We start from the raw sequence: 27,228 nt of genomic DNA on the forward strand, positions 1-27,228 counted from the left end.
GCTGTTGGAGTGAGTCCAGAGGAGGCCACGAAGATGCTCCAAGGGCTGGAGCACCTCTGCTATAGAGACAGGCTGAGAGAGCTGGGCTTGTTCAGCCTGGAGAAAAGAAGGCTCCGGGGAGATTTTATAGCAGCCTTCCAGTAGCTGAAGAGGCTGACAAGAAAGCTGGAGAGGGGCTTTTGACAAGGGCCTGTAGGGACAGGACAAGGGGGAATGGCTTTAACCTGACAGAGGGGAGATTGAGATGAGATTTTAGGAAGAAGTTGTTCCCTGTGAGGCCCTGGCACAGGTTGCCCAGAGAAGCTGTGGCTGCCCCATCCCTGGCAGGGTTCAAGGCCAGGTTGGACAGGACTTGGAGCAACCTGGTCTAGTGGAAGGTGTCCCTGGCAGGTGGTTGGAACTGGGTGAGCTTTAAGGTCCCTTCCAATCCAAACTGTTCCGTGATTCTATGACAGATTCCCCGTCTGGACAGGTCCCATCACACCTTATAATCTAGTTTATGTTCTGCTGTGATGAGCCAAGGTCAAGGAAGTCCTTGCTGTAACAAAGGATATGTAGTCGAGGCTGGGAGCCTGCCATGGGAATTAAGAGCAGAAGGTGCAACAGCTGCATCTGCCATGAGGGCTGGTATCCTCTCAGTGACTGACCCAATCCTAAACTGTAAAAATAGCAGAGGAAAGGTGTATTTTTCTGAAGGAAGGAAAAAATATTTTGCAGATACAGCATCCCTAAAAATAGCAAAGGAATGGTGTATTTTTTTCTGAAGGAAGAAAATATATTTTGCAGGTAACAGCATCTTTTTGGAAATGCTGTGAGCACCTCTAATATACTGGGCTATTATCTCTTACCTGTGAGCTGGAGTGAAGCAAGAGTATGCTGCAGCAACAAAAATCGGAGGGTTTGAGCTCTGTGAGAGGACAGGGTGTTATCTCACAGCCCTTTGAAGAGCAACTCCCTACCCAGCCAGGGTCAGAAGCAGCTCCCTGCTGCTGCTCTTAATGCTGGGTTGATATGTGCCACCTTCTGATGACCAATCCCCCAGTGAACTTCATGGCTTCCCCACGGCTCAGGCTGCCAGAAATGCGAAAGGCCCCAGCTCTGTTTCCTGGCTGGGAGGAAGGGCTTTTAACTTGGTTTAGCACTAACTTGTTCCAACCCAGCAGTGCACAGGAGGCATGGGGCAGGGTGTAGACTTGAAGTGGCTCCTTACATAAGACCTGTGCTACCGGGGACCTCTCCTGCCCATAGGGTTTGCAGACAGGTCTCCATCCATCCCAGGCTGCTATCACCATGTGCGTACTCAGCTGATCTCTGTATGTGGAGGGACTCACCTCGTCTGCCAAGAACCGGAGTTTCTGCAGGAAGTTTTGCACCAATTTCAGCTTGTCTTTCATGGTGTTCTTCTTCACTTGTGACCTCAGAGTCGTGGCTTGCTGCCCCATGTTCTCCTGCAATTAAAGGGAAGCCCAAGGCTTCATGTGAGAAAGAGCAGAAGGGAGCACAGAGAAGGGAGAAGCACCAGGCATGTCCCCAGCTTTTGGGAAGGGGTGGTGAGGAGGCAGATTCTTTAACCCCACCACATACATCCTGGTGATGGCACTTCTGACACCTGCTTGTTAACCTTGGCATGATGCAGGGAGGTCCCCTAACAGTGCAGGGACATCTGCTATAGGAGAAGACGCAGAGGGCAGGAAGGTGTCACCAGTGCTTAGGGCATTTCGGGGTGCTTCAAGCCTGGACTATCAAGGATAGTGTCTCCCCTTCTGCTTACCCTGCTATAAATCTGCACTTGACCATTCAGGAAAAGGGACATGGAGGTTTTCACGTGTTAAATTCATCACTCTGCAGGATACAGCTGGCTGCTGAAGGCAGTGTCTTTGTCTGTGCCAGCTGAATAAGCTTCCCTGCTCTTTGTACATCTCTTTTGCACATCTAAATGCTTTGCAAGGAGCTGGGTTACCAGGCCCAAACACCTAGGTGTTATCTATCCTTGGAGTAAGTCCCCTCTAAATTCCTCCTTCCTCAGCTGTTTTACAGCAGTGTAGCTCCCACCCTGTGTTCCCATAGTTCTTTCCAAGGCAAAGCAGAGTGTGGTGGAGGGAGGCAGCAGCATAGACCCAAGTGCCAGCTAGGACCTCTGCAGCACCCAAGTGGTCTTGGGCTCCTCTATTCAGAAATAAACCTCAAACTCTCAATCCAGAGGCACTGGAAATCAGCATGCCTATGGACCAGAGCTCCCCACTGCATTGACAAGGTCCAGACCCTGCTCATGAATCCTCCTCCCTGCCTGGCTGACTCCCACTCACCAGCTCCCGCATGCAGGACTTGAGCCTTTCCCGGTCCAGCCTCGTGCGTGAGGAGTGGTGCTGGTCCTTGTCAGCCAACGTCACGAAGTGCCTGGTGGGAAAGGTGGGCATCATGAATCCTGTGGGAGCCTGTGTGCTCTCTGCAAGGAGCTGTGGCTTGATGGGTCTCTGCCAGCAGCAGGGCATGTCACTGGAGGGAAATGCCCTATTTCTCTGCAGCCCGCAATGCAATTGTGGCATATTTGCACCCAATGCTGAGTGTCATGCATGTAAGTGTCCACTGGGTACCAGTCTGTGGAGACCACAAGACTGAGGCTTTCATGGCTGGTTTGGGGTCATTGAGGTGCAGATCTAAGCACCACCTCACCCATCTCCAAGTCAGTAGGCAGAGGATGTGGCATTGTGCCAATGCAATGAAGTACTTGCCCATCATCCAGAGGCTAAGGCTAGGTGAGTTTAATCTCACAACCTTGCCCATAGCCCTGCAGGAAGCAGTGATATGCAGTGTGCCACCTCTGCCCATCTTCTACTCACAAGCACCCACTGCTCAGCTCCTCCAGGACCCCTCGAAGCCGGCGCTCCGGATGCGGCTTCTCTGTCTTGATCATTTCCTGCACGTCGTTCAGCCCTTCCTCCTGCAGCATCAATGGTGGGAGCAGTGAGGGGTGGTGGGACAGTGAGCAAGGTCCCCACTGAGGTCCAACCACACATAGAATAGGCCTGTGGGATGTGCCAGTGGGAAACATCTGGTGCTACCCCAGAACTGCCAGCCTCCGGGCTCAGGTCTGGCACATATTTGGCTGCAGGGACCTGGCTCTGATTCATGGGAATGGCTCCACTGCCCTCCATGTGACCAGTTGGACAAACTCCACACTGCTTTGGCTGGACCTGCCAGGCTCTCTCTTTGCAGATCCTGCTGTGACCCTGAAGATGTGGAGCTGTCAGAAAGGCTCCTTGGGAATTAGCTGAGACTATTAAGGAGTCTTCATCCTGCCACACAAGTGGTTCACCCTCACAGTCCATAGGGACAAAGCCTCCCTGCCCCAGCTCCCTTCAGTGGGGACACATGGGTCTGATCCACAGATAAGCCCCTAGGATTTGGATATTCACTTTATGGAGTATTTAGATCTGTGATACTTTCCCCTTTCTGGCACAAGTCTGCTTGTGGGTCCTTGCACTGTGTGTCCCTGCTTTGTGACATGCTGCAGAGATGCACAGGGAGCCTGGAAGTGCCTCATACCAGCCCCATGTCCCAAGCCATCTCCTTTCCTCACATCCCAGCATGTACTGACCAGCTTGTCTGCAATCTTGTCCATGATGTTGGCATTATACAGTCTGCGGCGCTGGTCCTGCCACCAGCTCTTGATATAGATGCAAGGCTTTTTCTCAAAGTACGGGAGGTGGAAGTAGTTCCTGCAAGAGGAAGCAGAAGTGATGTTCCATGGTGGTAATGCTCCTGGCCAGGAACAGCCCCTGTCCCAGACCTCTTCCAGGGAGACAATGCCATGATGGGAGGTAGGTGTGAGAGAGAGGGAGCTGGGGTGAATTACACCCTGAAGAACAGAGGCTCCATCTCTCCTACACCCTTCCCAATGTGAGACCCAGGGTGGACGGGTGCAGTGCCCCGGGATACCCGAAGGGCTGGAGCACCTCTGCGATGGAGACAGGCTGAGAGAGCTGGGCTTGTTCAGCCTGGAGAAGAGGAGGCTCCAGGGAGACCTTAGAGCAGCTTCCAGTGCCTAAAGGGGCTGACAAGAAACTAGAGAGGGGCTTTTGACAAGGGCCTGTAGGGACAGGACAAGGGGGAATGGCTTTAACCTGACAGAGGGGAGATTGAGATGAGATCTTAGGCAGAAGTTCTTCCCTGTGAAGGTGCTGAGGCCCTGGCCCAGGTTGCCCAGAGAAGCTGTGGCTGCCCCATCTCTCGCAGTGTTCAAGGCCAGGTTGGACAGGGCTTGGAGCAACCTGGTCTAGTGGAAGGTGTCCCTGTCCATGGCAGGGGGCTGGGACTGGATGAGCGTTAAGGTCCCTTCCAGCCCAAACCATTATGTGATTCTGTGATTCCACCTGCTGGTGGGATGGAGAGGTAATAGTCATGGTACAGTTAAAGGAAGGATGAGGCTGAAGAGCAGGTTCATCTTCTTAGATGCCGGAGCACTGTCCAGGAGCTAGGACCCATCTAGTCCAGCCACTGCAGATCCTGCTGCACCTGGGATCACCCTTAGTTAAAACACAGCTTCAGCTCAACCTTCCTAAGCCATCAGGGTTTTACCAGCCAGAAGATGTCAGCAGAGCCCCACAGTTGGTCATGAGGTCCCCAGCACCCTGAGTAAACAGCATGAGAGTCAGAGCACAGTGACAGGCTCCCAAACCATCCATGCTTCTCATCCTTGTTTGACATTCACCTTGATAAGGAGCTGGTAAACAAGTCAGGGAACCCCAGATAGACTTTCATCTGGAGTGCAAATATCTTCAGTTCAGTGGGGTTTGTTTCATTTCCCAATTGAATTAAATCAGGCAGTTCTATTAACATCTATCCACTGGTATAATACAGTTAAAATCCACTTGAAGAACATCACATCAGGTTAATCCAATTAGCTTTCCTTAGTACTAGTCCTTTGTATACAAATCCAGGTTGTGACTGAAGCCCAGCCCAGCCATCCCAAGACGTGTTGATCCTGTTCAGTTTGGGGCATTCTGATCCAACTGCTTGGGGTGGAAAGCACCCACCAGCATCACACTGTCTGGATCTTGCCTGTATTTTAGGGTGACTACAACCTGCCCATCACAAAGTAACTCCTAAAGCAGACCAAAAACTAGCCGTAATTCTATAGGTGAAGAAGAGAAAACAGAAGTGATTTGTCTCCTGACAACCAGCTGTGCATCAACAGACCCAGGGTACGACCTGTTTTGCCAGTTCTGGCTCTTTTAAACACCAGAAAGCAGCTGTAAAGGACAGTAAACAGGACAGGCGGACTGACCAAAAAAGAGATGCTGCAAACAGGGGAGAGTGAGAGGATTTTAAGTCTTTTACCCCAATCTCTTGCCTAACACGTTCTAAAGATCTTTTTTCCAGCACTTTTTGAATCCCCCTTGCTCTGCATGTCCGCTAGACCTTGTCTAGCTTTTAGGATCTCAAGTGACAAAGAAATATACCTTGTTTCAGGACAAATAAGCCTCACTTCTGAAATCTATGCCTTGTCTCTAGATGGACCTTTCCTTTTCTTTGCATGGTACTTATGATGTTTTAATGTTCAGCCTGGAGAAGGGTCTGTGGAGACCTTAGAGCAGCTTCCAGTGCCTAAAGGGGCCAAGAAGAAAGCTGGAGAGGGGCTTTTGACAAGGGCCTGTAGGGACAGGATAAGGGGGAATGGCTTTAAACTGACAGAGGGGAGATTGAGATGAGATCTGAGGCAGAAGTTCTTCCCTGTGAGGGTGGTGAGGCACTGGCACAGGTTGCCCAGAGAAGCTGTGGCTGCCCCATCCCTGGCAGTGTTCAGGGTCAAGTTGGATGAGGCTTGGAGCAACCTGGTCTAGTGGAAGGTGACCCTGCCCGTGGCAGGGGGGTAGTGCTGTGTGGAACTGTATGAACTATAAAAAGTTCCTTCCAATTTAAACCATTCCATAATTCTATTTTATATGTCAGGCAGCTGGAGAGAGCACAGATGCAAAACCCAGACCTCTCCTCCCTGATGTGGAATGATCCTAAGGAAGGATCCATTTATAGACTGGTTTCCTGTATGTATGAAACTTGTATGTATACTGTATGTATGAAACTTGTATGTACAGAAGTGAAACTGATATTGTTTTTTCATTTCCCACCAATGATTTTTTGAATCCAGTGGTTAATGTTGTCCCTATTTGCCATAGGTGAAGAGCACTGAAGGTATTGATAGCCTTGAGTTTTGGGTGCACGTCTGGCCAGGTGGATGAAGGATGTCCTTTGTAGGGTAGCTTGGGAGCTGACTTCAGCCCTTATTGGACATCAGAGAATCCACAGGAATGCTCAGAACTGTAGAGAATGGGATGGGGGTTCAGCTGGCAGACTGTAGTATCTAAGGCAAGGTATCTACATGTGGTATCTAATCTCCCATTACAGGGCATGGAGATCTGGTCCCCATGCTGCTCCCATGTCTGTTAGCTGAATGAATCTAGGTGGGAGCTCCAACACCTGCTGACCATGTCTGATTTGAGAGACACATCTCTGCACAGCAGCACTTCAGTAGCCAGGTGGGCATGCTTACCTGTCTGTGACCAGAGGCTTCATGGGTTGAGATGAAGAAACAGAGACCATCTCTCCATCCTCATCACCTTCATCCTCACTTGAATTCTGGAGCAGCTCAGACTCCTCCTCATTCCCATCCCCGCCCTCTTTCTTCCTCCGTAGGATGGGTTTGCTCATGCCATCCATCTGGTTCCCATAGTTACCTCAAGAAAGAAATGTGAAATTAACTCACAGGACCGTAACTCCAGTCAGGCTCAGTCTCACAGCTTTAATTCAGGTTGGGGACAGGGTGTTTTCTAAACTGAGCACCCTGCTTGTCTAGCATGTGTTGGTATTAAAATGGGGAAGAAACCCTGATCTCAACCGTGGATCCTGCATTCCCCACCAGGCTTGCTTCAAAAGCACCCTCCCAGAAAAACAACCAACCTATTGTGACTTCAAAGTTGATGGGTTTGTCACCAATCTTCCTGTCGATCATGGTAGCTTCCAGGAAGGCTCCAAAGAGAAAGAACTCCTCCATCTTCCCAGTGCAGTTCTGCTGGAGAAATCATGGGGATCAGGGTTGATGTCAGCTGGATGCAGGTCCCCTTGGACAGAGGGGTGCATCGCCTCTGAGCACCCTCATGGGCTCTGTGAAGGCAAGGTGCCACCATTTGGGCTTTCAAGGGAACCATGAGGGTTTTCTCTCTCCCAGCGTGAACCATCTCTAGGGTAATTGCAGGGAGAGTTTAATTAAAAGACTTTAGCCTAACTTTTAAATGTGTTGAGATCAGTCACCCCCTGCATGAGAGAGAGTGGCCAAGGGACATTCAGGAATACAAGACTGAGTTCACTCACAATTGAATTAACCAAGCCACAGTGCACCACTCAGTGCATCCTGGAACACTGTGTTCAGTTTTGGTCCCTGCTGTACAAAAAAGATGTGGATGGGCTGGAGAAGGTCCAGAGAAGGCCACAAAGATGATCCAAGCACTGAGCAGCCATGTGAGGAAAGGCTGAGGGAGCCTGGCTTGCTCAGACTGGAGAAGATAAGGCTCAGGGGAGACCTTATCCCCATGTTCCAGTGTTTAAAGCGTGGCTACAAAGATGGAGACTCCCTTTTTAATAGTGGTCATGTGGAAAAGACAAGGGGTGATCGGCACAAGTTACTGCTGGGGAGACTCTGGCTGGACACGAGGAAAAATTTTCACAGTGTGAAGAACCAGGGGATACTCTCCCAGGGAAGTGATGACTCCCCAGTGCTGGGCATTGTTAAGGTTCAGCTGCACAGGGTGCTGGGATATCCAGGCTAGGTCATGCTTTGCCTAGAAATGTTGGACCAGATGATCCTTGAGGTCCCTTCCAAGATGGAATTCTAGGATTCTGTGATTTGCCTGGATGCTTTTTCAGAACTGGAAGGGCTTTGTTTCCAGGTGGCTTCGTTTCCCTGGAGCTTAATTAAGGCCACTTTACTTCTGAAGGGGAGCTTTCAGAGGATGCACTGCCATCAGATTTTTCCGTTTCTACTTCACACCCTGGGCTCATATGGGTTGACATATGTATCATCCCCGGGGTAGGACGAGCCTAGATCTGGCTGTTTATGCAGAGCACAGACAGCAGCCTTACGGGCTCCACATATCAGGGCTAAAGCTGTGGGGCTTCTCTTATTAGGAAACAACCCTTTGATTTCCCTGATGACTTCTACCTTGCCAGAAAGGCTTGGAAAGTAGATTAGATTCTTGGCTTCTGTTTGAAACCTATCTTCAGGATAGGAGTGAGACAGCTGTCATTAGGAGATTGCTCTCTTTGAGTTGTCTAACTGCCAGCTGGAAAAAGATCTCTATGATGCTTAGCATCCTCCTTCACTTGGATATCCCTTCTAACCAGCACTCCTGAGAGAGGTGAACATGTGAATGATAAAATCTGAAATCCTTGCAAGATTTTATTTCATTGTGCTGAGGAAAACACTAAATGAAATCTTTGGTTAGTGAGACCAAGGATAAAAACCCAAGAAGACTGAGACATAAGACTCACCACTGGGAGCTGTAGGGTTAGGGGTGACTTACGTCAGCAACTGATGTGGCCTGCTCAACTTGCACCTCAGTGGAGCTGTTGATCTCTGGGTTGGTGGTGTCCAAGATCTCCACAGCAAGACTCATCAAAAGCCTGGCCCGGAAGGAGACGCCTTCGCCCAGACCCTCATTCAGCTCTTGATGCTCATCCATCAGGGTGTAGTTTCGAGTGGAACCATACATGTTCACCCATGCAGGACCAAAGGTGGGCAGGAAGCCTGCAGCAGACCAAGCGTGCACGTAGGGAGGGGGGGGAATGTGAGAAGGGTGGAATGTCTTTGCCTCAGGTACAAGCTTACTCATGGACTGGCATCACTTCTCTGGTCTGTGCATGGTGATTCAGGCTGGAATATGCACATGTGTGCATGGAGGTGCATGCTTGCAATCACACATGGTGACAGTTTTGCAGTGATGGGTGCTGTGCAGTACACCAGCCCAAAGACAGAGGCTGACAGAAATGAGTCTCCCATTGGGCAAGTTACCCAATGTGAGAGTCAAGAAAAAAAGAACATGCCATTAAATCCTTTTCTAGAGCTTCTTTGGTTTCATTTTGGTCCTATATGCGCTGGTGTGTTCATGTGTGTGTGAATGGGGGAGCCTGTCACATACTCACCCATTCATGGCAATGAATATTTTGGAAGATCAAATTGTTCTTGGGTGCCTGTTTTCAGCTATTGGACTGGAGACTTGTGACAGGGCTTGGTTTTCAAAGTGTGTATGCCCAGTGACCTCAGAAGACCACTGCAATGAATCAAGGTCTCTCTGGCTGGAAACCAAGAAGCAGCTATCTCAAGGAGTGGGAAAGAAGCTTAGGCTATTTTGCTAACTCTGCAGAAGGGATGACTCTCTACCCTGAAGAAGGTAGCTCAATCTGCTCCCCACCTTAGCTTTACCTTTGTCTCCTTCATTAGAGATCTTCCGCAGATCAATGAAATGAGTACCAATGGCCACGTCATTGACTTTATCTGAGTCTCGGATCTGGATCTTTATCCGTTTGCACAACGGAGGGAACATTTCTGTGAAGATGATTTGCTCATTCCAGAGGGGCTCATAGCTACTTTTTTGTACGGATGTCTTCCCCTGCCAAGTGGGAGGAGATAGATGTTAGAGAGGGGTTTGAGCTCCCAAGCCATCCACCACAATCTGAACTGCTCCTTTGCTAATGACCACTGAAACACACATTCTGCCTTGGGACTCTCTTCTCCAAGGTAATGAGCTCCTTTCCTCAACTGGAGAGTGCTGCAAACCAATCATGGTCTGAACAAGAGAGGGGAAACATAGCAAACAAGGTGGCTTTACCATGCATCACAGCATCTACGAGCTAGGACAACTGAGATAATCTCTGGCCTCCTGTACAATGGCTGGTCCTGCTCATGTTACCTTCCAGGGTCACCCTGGTACCACATGCAGCTTGCTCACCTTCTGCCCTGCAAAAACCACCTGCACATAGGGGTCTACCAAATCCTTGTTCTCCCCAATGAGAGCCTTCTTCACATTGGCCATGATGCTGGTGTTCATACGGGGCAGTCCCTCTGCTCGATAGATCTTGATGTAGAAACGAGCCCACTGCCTCTCTGGAGGGACACCATCTGGGAGGAGTAGGTTCCTGTAACACCAACAGATAGGGTTGGAAACAGCTGCTGGGGCTGGCAGGTTTGTCAGGAGGCTTGCTAATGAGGGAGAAGATGTCCCATTTTGTGAGCACAGGCTCTATGGGAGTGCAAAGATGACCATTTCTGCAACCACACATTTTATTGCTGTCCTGTTTCTGCTCAGCCTTCTGTTTTGGGATGAGGAACGGTGACTTCATGATCAAAATGAACCCCTTCATGAGTATTCTTGAGGTGCCCCTGGGACAATGTGCATTCCATTGAAGGGATACAATAATTATTGTCAGTGGAGTCTAGAGGACAGTTAAACTGAGCCTAATTTGGACGTCTAAAGCAGGCCAGATGAATGGGATGTTAGAAGAGCCTGCTTTCTTTATCAGTGTGCAGGGGGAGCTGGCGTGATTATTTTGGGGAAGAACACAGAACTCCATCAAATTGGTTTTCCTCATATATGTGGCTCTTTTTGGGGGGAAGAAATGAGAGCAATAGGGGATGATGTGAACAAAACGATTTCTAGAGGAATTGCTGGGAAAAACAGGATAATATCACCACTACAGCATGGAATGATGGCCCAAAATAGTTTACGTGGTCCCTCGAGCTACCTGCACCCTGGCAAGTCCACAGAGCTGAGCTGGTATTTTGCCACTAGTCTGGGTTTCTAACTATGTGGCGAGAGACTGACAGGTAGGCTTGAAAACCTGTGGCTGCACTTGGAAATACTTGATTAGTCTGAAATATTTGCGGGATGGAAATAAGTTTTAAATTCTCATGATTTTTCTTCTGTGACCTTTCGGATTCTTTGGGGAGTCAAAAAGCCCTGCCCATCCATGCAGCCTGGGAAACCTCATCCAGACCCCCCTGCTCTGCCCTGTCAGCGGGTTATGAGACCCCATCCTGTCCCATCACCAACAGGAGCATTAGGTAAACACTGGGAACACCGCGTTGGTTGACAGGCTGGTGGTGAGCTCAACAACCAGCAGATGGTCTGACCTGTCAGAAGTAACTGGTCTGTACTTGGTATCATCTGGATTTGCACCAGTAATCTGCCATGTGTTTTCTCACTCTCTGAAAAGCAGCTTACTGGTCCCTCTTGTTTAACTGTACAGGGTAGGTGTACTAGAGAGGATGCTGGCCTGATGTGCTCCTTTAACAATCCAAGGTAAAGAGATGTGAAAAGTCATTCCACAAAAGTCTATGTGAAGCTGGCTGTGGGGATCCTTACCCTTCAATATCATCTTCCTCCGTCTCATTGGCTTTGTGTGGTGTCTTGATGTTGTCCCCTTTCCCTACCACAGCAATGTCACACTTCAGGTAACCTTTCAGCCCAGCGGTGAGATCCTCAGGGTCAGAAAGAATGGCCCATTTGTGGTAGAACTGGTGCTCTGGAAGCAGAGAACAAGACAGTTATTTATCAAATGAGACAGCAATTACTGTAAGGACAGGAAATATCCTTCCCTTAAGTAGGAGCTTCAGATGTGAGGAATTGAGACAGAAACCCTGAGAAATTCATTAGGAATCATAAAATAGTTAGGGTTGAAAAGGACCTTAAGATCATCAAGTTCCAACCCCCCCTCCATGGGCAGGGACACTCACACTAAACCATGTCACCCAAGGCACTGTCCATCCTGGCCTTCAACACCGCCAGGGATGGAGCATTCACAGCCTCCCTGGGCAGGAAGATGGGTTTCATGTTGAAGACAGAAGTAGTGAGATAAACTGTCTGGGGGGGTGGGGTGGTGGTGTGTGTGTGTGTGTGTGTGGTGTGGTGGTGGACTCTCCATCGCTGGAATTTACCATCCCTGGATGTAGGTATTTAAAAGGCATGTAGACATGGTGCTTAGGGACATGTTTTAGTAGTGGACTTGGTAGTTTGTTAATTGTTAGGCTAACGACTGGACTTGATGATCTTTAAGGTATTTACCAACCTAAATGATTCTATGTTTCTATGCCTATAAGGTCTCCGGTGCTTTTTAAATGTTAGAAAGACATCATCCTTCTGCAGAGCAAGGAATCAGACCAGAAGCAACCTTAAGGTCCCCCTCATCATCTGCTGACCCAAGCCCCTCAGGACTCTGGAGGCTTCATTCACATCTTAGCTCTCAGGCTTATTTACAGAAGCAGAATGTTGCAGTAGGTGTGATATAGAACCGAGGTAAAAACCAAAAAACATAGCAGTGATTTTGGAGGTGTATTTTCTGAAGGGGCGTTGTGTCTTGGCCTCCGTCATGCTTCAAGCACCAGGCCCTTGCACGGCAAGCAACATGACAGCAGCTCTAATCAACCTCTTCTCCATTGCACACCAGACATCTTCCTTTCTTGGTTTATGCCAGACACAGAGGGCAAGATCCAGTCCATGATCTTCAGCTATCTGGAAGACTGGTATCTTGCCTAAGCAAGTTTCTTTGGGCTTCGTTCCTCAGAAGGTCAGTGGATAGGGACCAGCACATGCAGAGGGCATCACAGCCTCTGCCTGTAACACCTTATTTCTGTCTGGGATATCCAGCCTCCTCTGGAGGCGTCGAGTGCTTTTTCCTGACCCTAGAGGGAGCCCAGGTGATGTGCTTATGTCTAAGGTACTAACATTAAGTTAGATGAGCATCACACAAGGGAGCTAGCACCTGCCTGGCTACTTGGCAAAGACATTCATTCAATGGTGCAGGACAACACAGGGCAAGCTGTAAACAGCATTTACATACCAGGTTGGGTATAAACAGTTCCAACATCCATCTTGAAGGAGCCTACCAAGGTACCACTGCGCAAAAGGTTTTTTGAGTGGATCACCTGGAAATCAAGATGGGAAAACAAATCAGACTTTTCCCATGCACTGTGAGCCATAAGGCTCTTCCCAGAGGTGTTCAGTGTCATATGGGAAGGGAGCTGATGCATCTTCCTTTGTCCCTGCAGGACCTTGTCTTGCATAAGGACACTAAATGGCCTGGTGGGGTTGACAGCTCTTGCTTAGTGATACTGGAAATACATACTTGTATTGAATACCAAAAAAAAAAAAAAAAAAGGCAAAAAATAAATAATGAAATTTTCCAGCCACTATGGCAACAAACACTGGGACATTTATCTGGAGGATGAGTCTTTAGGATGCTCAAAATCTATGTTCTAATTCCCTTTGTGGGAGAATTCATACAGCCACTCTGTGCCTGGGATTGATATGGATACTGCTAATTAGTGTGCTTTGGTCAGTGAATCTGCAAATCATGTTCATCACCCTCCTCTCTGGCTGTTGGGGGGGCTTGCAGCCTCCGCTTTTCCCTCAGCATCTACAGTACCCAATTTCCACAATAGCTCTGCCTGTATCATGCCCTAGGAAATACTCTGGCAGGCTCAGGAAGGTCTTTCTTCTCCCCAAGCCTAAATACATCCCATGATGAGTTTACTGCTGCCTAGCTCTGAAATACCAGAGATCATCCACAGAGGAAGATGGCAAATGCAGGAGTACAGCCATGTGGGCTCAGCAATGGAGGTCAGCAACTGAAAGAGGGACTGGGGGTCTGCAAGAAGAGGTGAGGCTCGTAGGACCGAACACTTCAACTCCCACTGGGGGTCTCACATTAAATCATCACTGTAAATCCATCCCCAGTGCATATGCAGAATGGGCTGGTTCCTTCCAAAGCCCCATGAAAAGGACAACACAACCATGCTCACTTACGGACAGCTTGATGATCTTGTCGAACATGACATCTGGTGGGACGTGGAAATCGAAGACGAAGTACTGAAAGGGAAAGAGCAGTTATGACAGCAGGACAGCCGGGGCAGGTTCCTTTGGGATTGAAAGGCAGTATTACAGTGCATGCTGCAGCCAGGGAAGCTGTGACTGCCTGGAGAAGCATTATGCAGTACATGCCACAGCAGAGATTCATCTGCATGAGCCCCAACACTGACAGCCTCTGCAGCCTGAGGAGCTAGAAGGAAGCAGTAACTTCGTAGAAAAACTAGCACAGAACAAGGGAGTGTGCACTTGTTAACATTTTTGCAAAATACCAGAGGGCAAAAGCATCATTTCTCTTTCTGCGTTGTTTGGCATTTCATCTTATTCCAACAAGAAATGACAGAGGACAAAAAGAAAACCCAAGTGATGAGAAGTAGCATTTAATAATCATGGCAATGTAGACCCTGAGAAAGGGGCAGGCATGAGCATCACCAGATGACAGACCCACCTCATTGTAGTAAGGGCAATTGGTTGACTCCTTCATGGACGTGTATTTCTTTTCCTCTCCAACCTCCACACAGACCATGGGGTCCATGTTGAGCCCAACAAGCTGCCGGGCCTCGATGATGGTGATGCTGACCTGTGGAGTGGGATTCGTGTACCTTTACCTCCTGAGAGCATCACATGCCGCTCCCTGCCTTCACCCCCCTCTCCTCATCTCTCATTTTTAAGGGATTTGCATTGCAACACTGGAAACTCTGGTGTCTACTGGTCACACCAAAGACATCAGGCTGCTTGGACAAAGCCCAGGCAAGCTGCAAGAGACTGTGGGATGCAGGAGATCCTGAGCATCCCTGTTGCTTCATCCCCAGAACATGGGTGGCTTCACACAAGGTGCAAAGTCATATAGTTTAGCTAAACTGTGAGAGTGGACCTTGGCTGGTGAGACCCCACTGGCTTCACTTACTTCTGCTAGAAGACACTGTAGGCCCCCTCCAACTGAAATATTCTGTTATTTATTCTTTGTGCAGTATTCCCCACTGTTTCCTGGCCCAACCCTCCTACATACATGAAAAGACATGTGCCATTATATTTAAATGAAGTACTCCTCTATGTGGTATATGAAGAATAAACTTCAACAGAATCACCCAGGTGAAGCATTTGCATACATTTACAATGCAGAAATCTGTCATTCACAATTCAATCCACCTTGTGACATTAAATTAATAGTAGGTACTTAGCTAATATCTAAATTCCTTTCTTGCAACATCTAATGAAGGTGTCCCTACCCATGACAGGGGGTTGGAACTATATGAGCTTTAAGGTCCCTTCCAACACAAACTATTCTGTGATTCTATGCTACTACGAAATTTCCTAACTTTAATTAAAAACATAAGGTGTAATTCCATGCAGGTAACAAATCTTTTCAGTTTCCAGCTGCCTTTTTTCTATTATCTCTATGGGTAAATTTGGGGAAATTTCATTTTGGTAACATATTAAGAGGCTTGACTTTCAATCAGATTTCTTTAAAAGATGCTCAGATAGGGTGTGAGAGACAACGTCCTTTCCTCTTAATTCTCAGATGTTCCACAAAATCCGGTTGTCAAAGGAAAGCAGACATAGAGAAGTGAGCCAGGCACATGCCTTGCTCATGAACCAGCTTAGAGCTGCAGATCCTGTTACATGCCAGACATTAGCCATTCCTCATAACGCCAACCTTGTGGTCTTCCTGTTTACAGTGACCAGATAACAACCTCGTGTTCCTTCTGCCTCTTGGCTGAAATTTGTTTTGCACCTTCCCCTCCTCTCTATGATGTTCTTTCTGTTTCCCCCTCCTGTACCAAGCATGATCGCTCCCTGTAAGCCTCTACATTTGGTCTGCAGTGGATGCTGCAAATGATCTGCAATAAATCTCTAACAAAAAATCATTACTTGCAGTGTTCCCAGATGTCCCCAGGAACGTGTTGCTGTGCTGAGAGGTGTGCACATAAAGCTAAATAGCTGCTGGATCAGCATGACTTGGTGAAAAGGAGAAGAAGAATTTATGAATCACACTGGCACCAATTAGTATCATAAAAGGGAGCAGCAAGGATCATCTGAGACTTGGGAAACTAAACATCTGGTTCTTCTAATTCTAGATACAGTGGCAGGAACTGCACAGGACAACAGCAGTCACATACCAGCCTATTTGAGGAAATCCACTAAGCAAGAAACTGCCAGCCAGGGCTCACTGATCTTGAATGCTAAGCAGCATACAGAAAGGTCTTGGGAAGTAAGAGAAATGTGCTGGACACAGCCTGTTTCAATCACAGATTAACATGGAATTTCTGGGCTCCACATGATTGAAAGCAAAACCACTTAATTAATTAATCTTGACTTTATCGTAGAATCACAGAATGGTTTGGGACGGACGGGATCTTCAAGCTCATCCAGTTCCAAACCCCTGCCACGGACAGGGACACCTTCCACTAGACCAGGTTGCTCCAAGCCCCATCCAACCTGGCCTTGAACACTGCCCGGGATGGGGCAGCCACAGCTTCTCTGGGCAACCTGTGCCAGGGCCTCACCACCCTCACAGGGAAGAACTTCTGCCTAAGATCTCATCTCAATCTCCCCTCTGTCAGGTTAAAGCCATTCCCCCTTGTCCTGTCCCTACAGGCCCTTGCCAAAAGCCCCTCTCCAGCTTTCTCGTTGGCTCCTTTAGGCACTGGGAGCTGCTCTAACGTCTCTATGGAGCCCTGTCTTCTCCAGGCTGAACAACCTTGACCATTGCCAGTTCTTGTGCTTTGTGAGCTCAATGTTGAAACTCAGCACAAACTACTTCCCTGCAAAACACCCCCCATCACCTCCTGTGTTGTGACCCTTGTAAGCCAAGGTTGGAGGCACAACATTGTCACCTACCTGGTAATCCATTGGCCTCCCAGCACTCGGCTCCATTTTGATGTCAGGCTTGGACCTTTGGAGGGGCAGAAGAAACCCTCAGTGAAACCAAGATGGACTTGCTGCAAGCTGTGATGTAGCATTTGCAGGGCCACCTCACTGAATCTCCTGCCCTCTTTGAACCTGAGGGACATGAACCTTGGGGCTGTGAAACATCACTGAACATTGGTGCCCTTTGTAGCAGGTCAGGTATTTCCAAACGGTTGCATGGGGCAATGTGATTTCCAACATACCCATCTCAGGGGACACATGTTTGTGACCCCACCTCCTGGCTTGCACAAGCTCACATCCGGACCTCACCTCTTATTTGAGACATTGGTGGTGACAGCTGTAACAGAAGCCAAGGAGATGGTGTCTGGCTCCAGTCCCTGTAGCAGGGCTTTTCGGTCCAGGTCTTCTGCTTCCAAAATGGCAGGTTCATCTGCATAAAGGAGACAAAAGAATGTCTCTTACTGTTTCCACTCAGTGAATAATTAAAGGGAAGAGAACGATAACCAATACATTCTATCAACCTCAACTGATAATAGAAAGAACAATGGTCACCGTGTCAGGTCACAGACAACCTGCTCTAAAAAGGGATTTAAAATGAGGCTTACCTCCTGTGACACATTATTCCATGGGCAGTGTGCCTCTATACAGGTTTGCGGAGGCAGAAAGAAAATGTAAACTACAAACACCTCAGACTTCAAGGGGTGAAAAGAGCATTTGGGCAAGTGTTGCGGTTCTACATACCAGAAGAGTGGTTGCAAAGGCAGCCAACTGTTTGGCTTTGGGGAAGAGAGGTCTGAAAAACAGGAGAAAGGGGTCATTTCCCAAGATGAAAAACTGCTGCAGGGAAAGTCAAGACACCAGATCCCAGCACCTTTGAGACACAGTCTCTTTGTCCACTGGTCTGCATTTCTGTTGGAAGAAGTTGATGGAACTTTCTTGTGTGCAGTCCATGTGCGCGTTGTGCCTGCCCATCCTACCTTTGCTCTGGTCAAGAAATGATCACAAAGCAGCAATGATTTCTTTTTATCTCTGGGGCCAGAAGCACCAGTATAGCTGCTAGGTCACTGGTTTTCTACAGCAGGGTATCACCAAATCCACTCCTACAGCACAGATGCTGCTCCCGTCTCTTTACTAACTAATGCAAGGTCGTAGCTTGCTCCAGCAGACCAGAAATCATTTTTTTTCAGCATAGTCTGGCCTGTCTTTCTACAGCAACATGGGCCTCAGTTGAAGCCAGGGAGATCTAGGGTGGGTGTTAAGAAAAGCTTTCCATCAGGTTGGAGAGACACAGTGCTGCAGGTTGGGTGAGGAAAGGGTGTCCTCAACTCAACTGGAGTTCTTGAGATTGAGTCAGAGCCCCACCAGCTGAGAAGCACCTCAGCAGGTTCAATCCTACCAGGTGCATGTGGGCAGATGTAGTAGCACCCTCCCAGGTTGGTTTTCAGTGGTCTAGTGAGTCTGACCTGAGCAGAACAGGCTCTGTATGGGAGGAAAGCAGCCCATGGCAGAAGAGGGATGCTGGCTTGGCCAATAAGTAGTGGTTGCAAAACATCCACCCCACCTCAACACTAGCTGGCCAGACCAATGGTAGGAATCACAACCAATACAGTTTCAAGGCTGAGAGAAGAGGGTGGTGTGAAGAGAGCAAAGCCCTAGTAAGATGAGAAAATGCCAGAGGTACCTAGGGAAGGTGGAAGAAGGAGTCCCAGAGTTGTGCAGCGCTGACCACACCATGGAGTACAGCAGCTGTGCTGCAACTGTTCCCTGATCCCAAGTAAGTCCTGATCTGTGCAGGCACTTTACTACCTGTCCATGCACACTGTCTCTCCCTGCCTTCTCATTCCAGCTGTTTTCCCCATGGTCTTGCATGGAGCTTTAACCACGAGATGAATACCCAGGCACTGGAGAGAGAGGGAGGCCACCCAGGTTTCGATGCCAATGCCTCCACCTTCATTGGTGTCCCAGGCCAAATTCCCTTTTTCTGTCCTCAAACCAGGCTGAAAAACAGTGGAGTTCACCCAGAAACACTGTCTAAAGCAACAGTTTGTCCTTGCTGCAAACACACATTCCCCTGTTTCTTTGCCACTGAAACCCAATCCTTTGGTCTGAATGGAAACAACAATGAATTTCCAATTGCTGATCCCCTTGTGTGTTTCCAGAAAGGCATCCGGTTTCAGCACCAATGCTGTGCCGAGCCCTGGCCACAAACAACTGAGTACTTCTTCCCATGGTGCTGTTGCACTGTATACCCAGCAAGGAGCAAGGGCTAAATCCTGCTTTGCATCACTGTATCTGCAAATCACCCCTTGAATACAGCCAGAAGCTGCCTGTATGAGTCCCAGGGTTGCCACGGTTGTGATATCACAAGGTGGGTGATAACTGGCCAAGCCTTCAGCAGGAAACTCTTTCCATCAGTTCCTACTTGCCATTTGCTCATGGAGACCATCTCTCCATCTGTCCTTCTGAGCACTTACTGCTCCCTGCCTAATCCCTGAGTTACCAACTGGCTATGCCTGATGTCATTCACTTTCGGGACAGACTTTTTAGCAGGGCCTGTGGTTATAGGACAAGGGATGATGGTTTTAAACTAAAAGAGGGCAGATTCAGCTTAGATATAAGGAAGAAATAATTTATGATGAGGGTAATGAGGCACTGGCACAGGTTTCCCAGATCTGCTGGTAGATGCCCCATTCCTGGCAGTGTTCACCACCAGGTTGGACGAGGCTTGGAGCAACCTGCTCTAGTGGAAGGTGTCCCTGCCTGTGGCAGGGGGGTGGAACTGGATAAGCTTTAAGGCCCCTTCCAATCCCAGCCCTTCTGTGATTCTATGATCTCTCAGGTGCCTTACTGGGATGTGGAGGACAGCCAAAAAGCAGCACTGGAGCAGGGAACAACCTCCTCCCAGAAACAACGTACCTTGTTTCCGATGGTCATCCTTTGATGGACGTGTCTTGCCAAGCTTCATGGCTGAAAAAACTCCTTTCCCGGCTCTGGTAGAAGAGAAGGAAAGAACACTCTTCAATTACTGTATTTTTTCTTGCTGTTTATTAGGAGTCAGGGATGGGAACATGAGGAGCCTTTCACAGCTCAAAAGCAAGTGAGGAAATAATAACTTGAAAGACTAAGCAAGGGCTGCTGCAAACATGCCCCAGGGCAGAGTCAAGTTTGCAGCTAAATGCACTGCCTTGAGTCTTGGGTCTCATTTGTTTTTCTCAGGGAATACCTCAAGCTGGGATAAAACACGAGGCAGGAGCACAGTGTTAGCACTGAACAAACTCTTCCCTGCAACCCATTCCTCCTGTCTCTGCTGCTGGCCCCTGCTGTGCACAGACTTCTCATCTCTCCCAGCTTGCTATTGCTTCCCTGGGCAATTACCTAAAACCATTTGCTAAAAATTAAACCATTCAACCACCTTGCTGTGAGAAATCAATAACCTCTTTATCTAGATCAGCAGCAAACCTGTGCAGATCCTAGGCATTTCCAGCAGCCCACTGCAGCAACATGATTTTTCCCCTTTCAGCACGTTAAACACCAGCGCCAGGTCAGTCTTAGCTCCCCTTCTGATTCTAGGGGAGGGTCAAGTTCACTCGGGGCAGTTTGGGCTGGATTGGCTGATAAAATCATTGTGTGCAAATTGCTTGCCAGTTGCTGTCTAAAAATACCCGTCATTTCAAAGTAAGTTTAAGAAGTACAACTTGTAGCTCCAAATGTTTTAGTGGGGCTTGGACTGCTACTCCAGCCCAGAAATCAGCCTATGCAACCACAAGGCCATTGACAGTCTGGGCTCCAACGTTACTTGGCATTTGTTCCATACACATACAGCAAATACACACAAATAGAGGATTCAGTAAATAACAGGATTTCTGCACTGCAATCTGGGTGATCTCCAATGCAGATCTAGCAAACGGGCAGAGATTGTTAAAGACAGTAAGAGCCTTGCAGGTATTTTCAGGAGACAGTTCCTTGTTATCTGAGGGTAAGTCCATGCTGCTGTTGCAAAGAGCTAGAAGGTTCTGAGTTACCCTGGTGAGAGTTAATGGAGTCTGGAGGTAATGAGGATTTTTAGCTTGAGGATTCAGCTGAAAACGTCAGTAGGAAGAAAATCTCCACAGCATCAGTAAAACTGAAACCAGCGAGAAGAACAAGTCAGACCATGCAATTGCCTTGTTTTAATAGTAAAGAGCAAATAGCAACAGTACAGAGCAAACAGCTGGTGAGAGGCTTGAAGGCAATGGCCTGTGACTGCCCCAAAAGCAGAAGGTGGAAAAGCTGAAAGGGAAACTTTTTTAATTGGAAAATTCCCACTGCCTGAAAACGTTGCTCTTTGCAGAACCTTTGCAGGTTTGATGGAGATGTTCTTGGGACAGCTTGGAAGCAAGAGGGAACCTTTCCTCCAGCCTGGACCTCACCTCCAAGCTGCTGCCAGGGCTCAGCACCATCCCTGGTTGCAGCAGAACTGGTATGCGCTGCCCATAATCCAGGTGTCAGCATTGAAACTGTGGGACCCCCCAGTATCTGCTTTGATCACAGCTGGCTGAGGCCAAAGGGTGAAGTTGTACTGTTTTTTATATCTCTTGAAAAGCAAAGAAGTCCTGGCATTGCAGCCAGCCTGAGGCATGTGTTGTCTTAGATCACAACTGGAAGAATGCAGGCTGCTGGCAGAGTCAGAGCAAATGAGAAGAAAACTGAGGAGAATAGGAGAATAATGTATTCACCAAAGGAGGGGGAATTCAATCGGAGAAGAAGGCCAGCATAAGATACAGGAACTGCTTATAGCTGAGGTTTAATTGGGATTAATGCAATGCTTAGGCCGCAAGGCAGTCTCTCATAGCTGTGATTAATCCATGGGATCCTCAGTGAAAGGGCAGTTGCTCAATGGATAGAGGAGGAAAGATGAGAGCTATGTTTCCATATTTGTTATCCTGCCAGGGAACATCTGTCTCGAGGCGCTAGAGGGGAAGTAACACTTCTAAGCTACTTGCAAACTCATTTTTCTATATGAGTAAATGCTGTAACAATAGCGCAGGCTGTGAAACTCTGCTCTGAGACCGCTCCCCACCACCGAATTTCCTTCCAGCAGACACACAGCCCCTCTGTAAGACAATGCACCTCCAGGGCTGGTTACATTACATTCCCTTCCCTTCTTTCCACTTAATTTATTTGAAATGGAGAAAGAAACATCCCACCAGCCCCAGAGCTGGCACTCTTTGCTTGAAGATGCTTAATAATAAAATCACTATATTTGTCCTGGAAATTTCTGAGGTTCCTTGGGAAGTACAACAAAGCAGAAGAGCAGCAGGATGGTGTGGAAGTTGTGGCTGCTCCATCCCTGGCAGTGTTCAAGGCCAGGCTGGACAGGGCTTGGAGCAACCTGCTCTAGTGGAAGGTGTCCCTGTCCATGACAGGAGGGTGCAACTGGATGAGCTTTAAGGTCCCTCCCGATCTGAACCATTTTGTGATTCTATGGTGGTGGAGCCAGTATGACTGCTGAGAAGACGCTGGCAGTGTTGGTCCTCTACCAGGATCCAAAATAACAAGATCCTTGCGTGGCCACTGAGGATGTAGTTGGTCTGGCTTAGGTCCCTAAAAGTAGTAACGCTGCAGAAAAGGCCCCAGAAATGGGAAATAGCCTCTGGTACATCCACAAGATGAACCTCAGCACTACCTGGTTCAGAAAGCAGAGTCCAGAGGGCACAAGGTCTCTTGGTGGCATAAAATTTCAGGTGCTGCCTCCATGCCCACACCCTGACCACATCTCCCTGCTGCTCGTCGCAGACCCAGTTACAACATCTGGTGCTGCTGCCTTCCTTCACCGCTCCCCTTACTGGTATTATCGCAGTGGACTGGAGCCTAAGGGAGACAAATATCTAGGGATCCATGGAGTTTGGAGGTCACCAAGGAAAATAATAAAAAAAAAAGAAAAAACAAAGGAGAAAAAAAAAAGAAGAAGGGAAAAAAAGAAGGGAGAAAAAAGGAACAAAAGATATGAAGGAAATCATAGAATCACAGAATAGTTTGGGTTAGAAGGGACCTTCAAAGGTCATCTACTCCAACTCCCATGCAATGAGCAGGAACACTTTCCAGTAGATCAGGTTGCCCAGGAAAAAAACCGAAGGAAAAAAAAAACCCAAAAAGTGGATTTTGGTGAATTTTGGCAGCATACTTGGTATGTGATGAGAAGAAGGAAAGAAGTAAGTGATGGATGAGGAGGAAGCCATTCCAGATGCTTTGAAGGCAGATGCTCAGTGGCTCACCCTTGTCTCCCAGACCATTCCCAAGCCCCATCTGTCACCTTTTCCAAGCCAGGTGAGCACCGACACACCCCATACACCTCCTGTTTCCCATCCCTTCACCCACCGGCTGACCAGGACTTGGCTTCCCCCAGGAGGAGATGCTGGAAGAGCTCAGCTGAGACGGGAGAGCAGCCAGAGGCTTGTCTATGGTGGAGCAGCCATCCTGGTGCCTTGGGCAGAGCTGTGCTCGATGTGCGGTTCAGGAGCCAAGCAGGGATGGGGACTCCGGCCAAGCCTCCTGTCCAGTCACAGCAGGGTCTTTGCAGCATTAAGCAAAGGTCGCCAACCCCTCTGCTGCTCCTGCCAGGCATCCGACGGCACAGATGGGAAGCTGGCACTGGTGGAGAGCTGACACCATCTACACATGAATATTACATGAGGAGCCGTGAACCTGAGATGCCGACACAGGTTGTGCAGCAGCACCAAGAGCCCCCCTTTGCCACAGCCTGGGTATAAGGCTGGTTTCCTAAAGAACTGAGACACTGGTGAGGATGCTGCTGCCTGCGTGCTCCCCTCCAAAATGGTGCAAGCTGCTGGACCACTGCAACCCAACGTGGAAGCAGGGTCAAGACTGGGTTCCTGCAAGTTGTGATTTAAGACAACAAATGCTGGCTGCAGTATGGTTGCCAGCCATGTTCTGGGCCACATCACAAGCAGTGTGACCAGCAGATCAAGGGAGGGGATTCTCCCCCTTTGCTCCACTCTGGTGAGACCCTCCCTGCAGTCCTAGGTTCAGCTCTAGCAGCACCAGCATCAGAAGAGCTTGGAGCTGTTGGAGTCCAGAGGAGGCCACAGAGATGTTTGAGGGCTGGAGAGCACCCATCTACTATGGAGACAGGCTGAGAGAGCTGGGCTTGTTCAGCCTGGAGAAGAGAAGGCTCCACAGAGAACTTAGAGCAGCTTCCAGTGCCTAAAGGGGCTGACAAGAAATCTGGAGAGGGGTTGTTGACAAGGGCCTGTAGGGACAGGACAAGAGGGAATGGCTTTAAGCTGCTGACAGAGGGGAGAGTGAGATGAGATCTGAGGCAGAAGTTCTTCCCTGTGAGGGTGCTGAGGCCCTGGCACAGGTTGCCCAGAGAAGCTGTGGCTGCCCCATCCCTGGCAGTGTTCAAGGTCAGGTTGGATGGGGCTTGGAGCAACCTGGTCTAGCGGAAGGTGTCCCTGCCCATGGCAGGGGGCTGGAACTGGATGAACTTTAAGGTCCCTTCCAACCCAAGGCATTATATGATTCTGTGATTCTAATATTGGATTGAGCAGACAAATTATATTGAATTGAGGCACTTGACTTTGTCCTTTAGGGTTCCACCGTGTGGCTCTCCAGGAGGGGAGCTCAGAGGGAATGATGTATTTTGAGACATGGGCAGCAAGATGGAAGCAGTCTCTCTCCTGGCCAGCTTCTAGTTAAAGATACAGTTGCAGGTTGTTTGTTAATTATTCATGGCTTGAAAGACATTTTAATCATTGCTCTTGACTGAGGAGCTGGGAGCAGGGAACATGGTTTCCATGGCTCAATTCTTTGCAGAAGTTATGCCTGTCAGATGGGTGCTGCCTCCATCACCCCTGTGCTAACAAGACTTCCAGTTCTTCCACTTGTAATGGGGACAGACCCCACTGCCAGCCCCATGGGTTCATGCTACCCACACCAGCCTCGAGCTCACCACCAACCCTCAGACACAGTCTGTTTCTTCCCCCTTCCCTGCACAGCCAAACTGGGAATGGGAACCAACAAGGACCAGGCTGTTTGGTGCAGGGAGATCTCTTCCCACCTTTCCTTGAGTCTGCCCCTCCTTGCTGACTCCTTGGAGACATTTTTCCCTCTCCCCATCTCATCTCTGCCTCCTCGCTTTACCCCATTAATTAGGAGGGTCCATTAGGAAGACACAAGCAGAAACTGGTCCTTCAGCTGCAATGCAATCCATACGAGCCAGAAGAGACCTCACTGGCTGGGAAGTGCCCTGCAGTGGTTGCAGGGATCATCCCCTGGGCAGCAGGAGATTACCCAGCACTCACAGGAGTAGAGAGCTGGAGGATGCTGCTGTTGGGAGAGAGCTCAGACACAGCCTGGTCTGACACCAATGCGAGCAGCTGGGGATAAAAGAAAGGCAGGAGCTGAAGAAACTTGTCCACATGGATGATGCGGCAGCCTGACCTGTAGGCACAGGAGCTGTAAAGCTGCTGCTAAGTCCCATTTGCCCTGTGCTGAGGACCTGCACCCAGACCCTCTCCTGCCCTGAGCCCTGAACATGCTGTCCATGACCAAGCTGGGAAACTCTTCCCACAGCCAGGACCTGTCCAAACCTGATGGGAGCCAGACTTCTCTAAGGACCTCAAAGTCCCCTGCCAGTCCTGCCAGGGACTGCTCCAAGCCTTTTACATTGACTTTTGCTGTAGACAAGTATTCCCTCTTAAGCCTAAGGCCACACACCCAAGTTCCTCCAAGGTTGACAAGGCTCAGCTATAGAGAAAGACCAAGCACATCGTATACCAGATCAGCCACAGCATGAGCTAGGAAAGCTGGAAATAAGGAGAAGAAGGAGCAGGGAGAGCAAACCTACTTGTGCTCCTTCGTCTTCTCTTTGCCTTTGCTGGAGCCAGTGGTTGTGCATCAAGGGAAGAAAAGGCAAAAAACCTTCAGTGCACTTCAAGTGCTCCAATCAGACCACAAAACCATAGAGGCTGCTCTTCCCTTTGCAGCTTCCCTGCTCCTCACACATGCTCAAAGCGCCCCATCCGTGGGCTGTGATCATGGGCAACCTTCCTCAGCAGGGCTGGCCCCAAACACCCCTGTCCTACCTACACCTGTAATTTAGGTGGATAGCATTGCTGCATGACCTCTGCTAGGCTAGATGGGCTTAGGAGAACCACAGCTTCCTGCACTAGGAGGTGGAGGTGATGGGCATTCAGTGGATGTGTGTACATGGCCAGTAAAGCAGCTAGAGCTGTGAAGGCATACATGTGGGTGGGTATGTGCACAGGTCTGGGATGCTGTTGGGGCAGGAGATAAGGCTTCTTTTCCTTTTTGGTGGAGGGGGATGGTCTTCCTTATCCTCCCACAAAGGTGTATTCATATCCTCCCTCCAGAGAGGACTACTGAGATGAGCTGGATCAGGGGGTCCTCAAACCTGCCCAGACTGACACTGCATCCTCCTGCCATGACACTGTGCAGGAAACACTGAATGCTCACCTCCCTGTTTCACTCTGCACCCCCCTGCTCTGCTTTATGGCTTTTCCAACCTGTTTTCCTTCTCTCAGGGCTCCTACATTTCTCTCTTTGGGACCTGCCCCCCTGTTTCAGTCAGTCAGTCACTCTTTCTTCTCTGGCTAATCTCCCCCATTGTGCATCAGTAAAGTGGGGAGGAGGAAGCAATTATCAGCTCTATAAAGTGATTAGGAGAGCTGGTTTTGCCCCATGGCCATATCTGTGCTGGGAATGGGGGACAGGAGGGTGGCTTCAGAGTAAGAATCTCCAGCTTCCTGCGCACTGCGTTGCTGGAAAAGCACCCAGAAAAAACAACAACTCCCTAGACACATTGTTGATGTGTTACAGGATGGGTTTTTAGAGAGGTGAAGTCCAGAAGACCAGCTCCAGCACAAGATGGGGAGCAGGTCCCAGCCCTGGGTGGAAAGCTGGGAAAAGCAGGGTTCTCCTGTTCAGCCCAGCATGGGCAGGGATCAATTTGGAGCCTGGGTTTGAAAACAGCCAAGGAAACCCACCCAGAAACTCCTTCTGAAGCAAGTGGTCCTGCTCTCTCCCTGCACGGACACTTGCTCTGAGGCCAAACCATCAGAAATTATTCCCTTGCCAACTGAGCTTGCCACAGGAGAAAAGAAACACCAATGCCAGGAAGCTCAGCTGGTTCATCTGCATTGTAAAAGCTGCCCTGGTGCCCCTGCCCAGTGCTGGGAGAGGATTTAAATCACTCCATCCTTTCTCCTGCAGCTCATGGATGTGGTCCGGGCAACCTACAAAGCCATAGCTCATCCATCACCATCTCACCTGAGCATGCTGCTTTGCTGGGCCCTAATGCTGTAGGGACACAGACCAGCAGCTGCATCTCCCTGAGCACCTCAGTGGTGCAAGACCTTTCCCTGCTATAGCCCAGCTGGGAAACTCTACCTCCCCACCAGCACCCATCCAAACTGCCTTGGGG

General features: G+C 49.1%; 1 protein-coding gene across 10 annotated transcripts in view; it reads right to left on the minus strand.

Moving 5' to 3' along the window:
• The window catches only part of OTOF (otoferlin), a 97,939-nt gene that overhangs the window by 21,168 nt on the left and 49,543 nt on the right, over positions 1-27,228 (minus strand). For 6 of the 10 annotated variants that reach the window (XM_057404650.1, XM_057404649.1, XM_057404647.1 and 3 more), the window contains exons 6-21: positions 19,701-19,774; positions 17,094-17,214; positions 16,755-16,809; positions 14,362-14,493; positions 13,854-13,916; positions 12,889-12,973; positions 11,415-11,574; positions 10,002-10,188; positions 9,476-9,662; positions 8,577-8,800; positions 6,958-7,069; positions 6,551-6,734; positions 3,599-3,719; positions 2,841-2,941; positions 2,307-2,397; positions 1,332-1,448 (exon numbers count right to left, since the gene is read on the minus strand). In XM_057404650.1, coding sequence (XP_057260633.1) covers positions 1,332-1,448; positions 2,307-2,397; positions 2,841-2,941; positions 3,599-3,719; positions 6,551-6,734; positions 6,958-7,069; positions 8,577-8,800; positions 9,476-9,662; positions 10,002-10,188; positions 11,415-11,574; positions 12,889-12,973; positions 13,854-13,916; positions 14,362-14,493; positions 16,755-16,809; positions 17,094-17,214; positions 19,701-19,774 — 2,014 coding nt within the window. The remainder of the gene's footprint in view (positions 1-1,331; positions 1,449-2,306; positions 2,398-2,840; positions 2,942-3,598; positions 3,720-6,550; positions 6,735-6,957; positions 7,070-8,576; positions 8,801-9,475; positions 9,663-10,001; positions 10,189-11,414; positions 11,575-12,888; positions 12,974-13,853; positions 13,917-14,361; positions 14,494-16,754; positions 16,810-17,093; positions 17,215-19,700; positions 19,775-27,228) is intronic. The other 4 variants (XM_057404652.1, XM_057404648.1, XM_057404646.1 and 1 more) reach the window with 1 other exon arrangement.

Source organism: Pezoporus wallicus, unplaced genomic scaffold (genome assembly GCF_028554395.1).
Source record: "Pezoporus wallicus isolate ANWC-B61680 ecotype Strahan unplaced genomic scaffold, APGP_CSIRO_Pwel_v1 contig_11009, whole genome shotgun sequence".
Lineage (NCBI taxonomy): Eukaryota > Metazoa > Chordata > Aves > Psittaciformes > Psittacidae > Pezoporus > Pezoporus wallicus.